Below are 3354 nucleotides of genomic sequence, written 5' to 3'. Positions count from 1 at the left end.
CAACCTATTCTCTAAATAACTCATTAACCAATTCAATGCTACTCCTCTCACTCCATAGTTATACAATTTAGAAATCAAAATAGAATGTTGTATCGTATCAAAAGCTTTTTTTAAATCAACAAATACTCCCACTGTGTATTTATTATTATGTGTTGCAGATGAAATATCTTCAATAAAAGTCAACAACGCTAATGCCGTTGACCTATTTTTACGAAATCCAAATTGGTTTTCATGTATTAGTTGATATTTTTCAATAAAACTATCAAGTCTTTGTGCAAAGAGTTTTTCTAGCAATTTTGAAAACTGTGATAAAAGAGACACTGGCCTATAATTATTAAAACTATGCTTATCTCCTGATTTATATAATGGTATTACTTTTGCCACTTTCATTCTGTCAGGGAATACTCATAAGCAGGTGATTGAGCTGCTTTTACTCTTTACAAAGTGAGTACTGTTAACACTTCTCTTTTTACATATACAACTAATTTAGGTTACAGACAAATGATTAAATGTGAACAGCTCTAACACAGGTTCTTTTCCTGACACAGGTAGGATGGCCAGTCCCCCTGTCTCTTCACCTTTAACGAGTCACTTAAATAACAACCCAAAAAGCCTAATAAAGAATCACAATCAACCAGTGTGTGTTTTTCTTCATTACGGTTTTTAAATACAAATCAGTCAGTCAATTAATAAAAATACAAGTAAGGGTAATGGAACCCCTGGTCTCCATTACACACATAAATACCATAAAGACACTAAGTCGTAGAGCTCTGAACTCCTTGCTTCTATGATATTTACACTTCTTCTTGGCCTTCTCCTTCACTCTGAGTCACTCCAGGATAAACGCATCAGCTCAGACATACAATAATTAAAATATGTGTAGGTGACCGTTTGGCAGAAGACGATGTCGAGGCGGTACTGCAGTGACACGTCCGTGGCTATCGTCGGGGCGGTGTCCTGCATCAGAAGGAAGTCAATAGACTTCTTGGCTTTGTTGCTCATCATGGCGCTGTAGTCCGTGGGCGTGGCCTGCAAAAAGTGTAAATAAACCATCAGAGACCAAACACAAATATGCCTTCCAACCACTAGTTTAGACAACATCTTGCAAAGAGTGTGTATTTCAGAGTGCAGTTGTTTTTAAATTTGACAGAAACAGAAATAAAGACGGAAGAGAAGGACAACAGGGAAAGCAGAAGCACCGACACACTGAAATCTTTTAGGGTCAAGCTCCAGAACTAGCCACAAATCCTGCTGGAAAGAACCTAAAAATACTTAAAAATACTTGCAGAGATCGAATGGAGCCGTTAACTCAAAAGCCTGGTGTCAGGCATGTTCTTTAATAAATAAGAAACGAGCTGATATGTTACAGACCCCAGTCTTTACGTAAAGAAAAAGCTGACATTTAGAGCGGTCTCGCAGCAGATTTTAAAACAGTGACACTGATTTGTGGGGTTTTTGGGCACAAATTTGAACCTTTTTGTTTTATCCATGTCCTTGAACACAGCTCGTGACTTGGGCGCTTTCATATGTACCGATTCATTTAGGTTTGTGCACTGAGGCCAGATTTAGGTATTAAAAACGAGTCAGTCATAACACTTCTTACATTAGTTAAAAAGCTGAGCTTACACTAAACCAACATTTAAATTTCCCCTTGTGGGACTAATAAAGGTATATCATATCATATCATATCATATCATATCATATCATTACTAAAGTATTGCTGCAACATTGTAAAGACAAAGATGACACACAGACCAGACATAAAACACTGAACACTTTTTAAAGACGAGTCATTTAAGAGTATTTTCTCATAGAATAAAGTCGGCTGATATGGTGAAGGAAAAATCTGCTCACGAATCCTCCAACTTCTTAAAAGTAAGGAGTGACCTGAGCTGGAAATCAACATGAGAGGGATGACTCAAGAAGAAGAAGAAGCAACAAGAAAAGAAAAACAGAGTTCAGAGTGTAGTTAAGATATCAAGCTGTATCCACAATGTGTGCCAAGAAACTAAGCTTGTCTGTTGTCATGCTAAAGAAATAAAAAATCTGGAATCAGAAAACAGCCAATAACTGCTGATCAACTCACCCACTCCTCTTCGTGCCAGTCCACGTGCAGTGACGACTGGCTGTTGTGACCGCTGTACTTTGCTCTCAGCGTATCCTTGTCATTGCGGAGCACTACTTGTTCAGACTCAGCGGAAGGAGAAGCTTTGGTTGCGATGTACTCGTACTGCGTTCAGGGCCTAAATAGCTGAAGCTAGCAGCTTGCAGCCGCACACTGCCACCAGCTGACGGGTCTGAAAGGAAGAGGGTATGAATGAAATATGAAGCGTCCCCACGTAACGTCAAACACTTTTAGTACCTTGTCAACCAGACTGGCGAGCGTCCACTCCAGTCCGCTGGCCGATTGGTCTTTGGCAGCTTGAGACAGCCTCTCTGCGTAATAGCTGACCTGAGTCTTCAGCGTGTTGACGTAGGCGATGATCTCTTTGGCTCGGACAGTGTCCTGGGGTATGTGGATGATGACTGAGCTGGAGAGGGCACTACTGCAGGGAACAAAGACACACCGACACATCTGTATCCGAGCTGGGACTGAGGACACTCACCAGCCACTTTATTAGGTACATGTGTTCAAAAGCTTGTGGCAGCAATTTAGTGCATTTAGTCAAATAAAGACAATAGAGTGGCCTGCAGGTGTATATTTTTGTAATGTTTCTGTCTTATGCCTGAAATATGCTTCAGCAGGAAATATACGCTGTAACTGGAAACAACAGCATGATGGACCGGTTTAGTGTTAAGAGGTGTTACATCTGAAGTTAGAACGTAAATTTCCTGCAGAAATCTAAATCAAGCTTCAGAGGTACTGTTCCAAAAATATAGGGAGGGACGTTACCCACCAGATGTAAAAACAAACACTGTCTGCATGCACATGCCTGCTCTCAATGAGCCTAATCGTGGCTTAGAAAAAACAACGAGGAGCCGACTTCGATAAATGCGATACCACTCGCTTCACAAATTCAGACCATCACCGGGGCACGATCACCGGGGACCCGTTTTTCCAGCACACACGCCCGATACCACGTGACAACAAATACGTCATTTCCTGTTGACTAAAAAAAAAAAAAGCACCCTCTCACGGTCCTAGGGACCAAAAAATTGTCCCGCCCGATCAGCGGGCGAAGCCGCTGCTACACGCCGGAAATGAGGCTTCATTTCCCGCAGGTCTATCTAAGCAGCCCGCTGTTTTCCAGCCCGGGGTCAAATGTGGAGCAAGGGCGCCACCCGGTGGACAAATAAAAAAATTACAACTCTAAGGCCCGTCCTGCAAAATGAAAATGAACGCTAAACATCAAC

At 41.5% G+C, this 3354-nt stretch overlaps 1 protein-coding gene across 1 annotated transcript; it reads right to left on the bottom strand.

Annotated features, from left to right (window-relative positions):
* Positions 1-2175: 2175 nt before the first annotated feature.
* Positions 2176-2575, bottom strand: LOC146618141 (inositol polyphosphate-4-phosphatase type I A-like). The gene is made up of 2 exons (XM_085373098.1): positions 2363-2575; positions 2176-2297 (listed from the first exon to the last, which is right to left on the bottom strand). Exons 1-2 carry the CDS (start codon positions 2573-2575, stop codon positions 2244-2246), a joined length of 267 nt encoding a protein of 88 aa, XP_085229224.1. The 3' UTR covers positions 2176-2243.
* Between the last annotated feature and the right edge of the window lie 779 nt (positions 2576-3354).

The sequence above is a fragment of the Diplotaxodon limnothrissa genome, linkage group LG15 (assembly GCF_057381915.1).
Source record: "Diplotaxodon limnothrissa isolate DT_005_m linkage group LG15, D_limnothrissa_male_GT1.1, whole genome shotgun sequence".
NCBI lineage: Eukaryota > Metazoa > Chordata > Actinopteri > Cichliformes > Cichlidae > Diplotaxodon > Diplotaxodon limnothrissa.
This window is presented reverse-complemented; position numbering and strand designations above follow the sequence as displayed.

Bases quoted from the DNA above. Each gene is read 5' to 3' on its own strand.
- LOC146618141 (XM_085373098.1), bottom strand. From the start codon at position 2,575: ATGTGTCGGTGTGTCTTTGTTCCCTGCAGTAGTGCCCTCTCCAGCTCA. The intron at 2,298-2,362 runs GTACTAAAAGTG...TCTTCCTTTCAG, and splicing joins TCGCCAGTCTGGTTGACAAG to ACCCGTCAGCTGGTGGCAGT.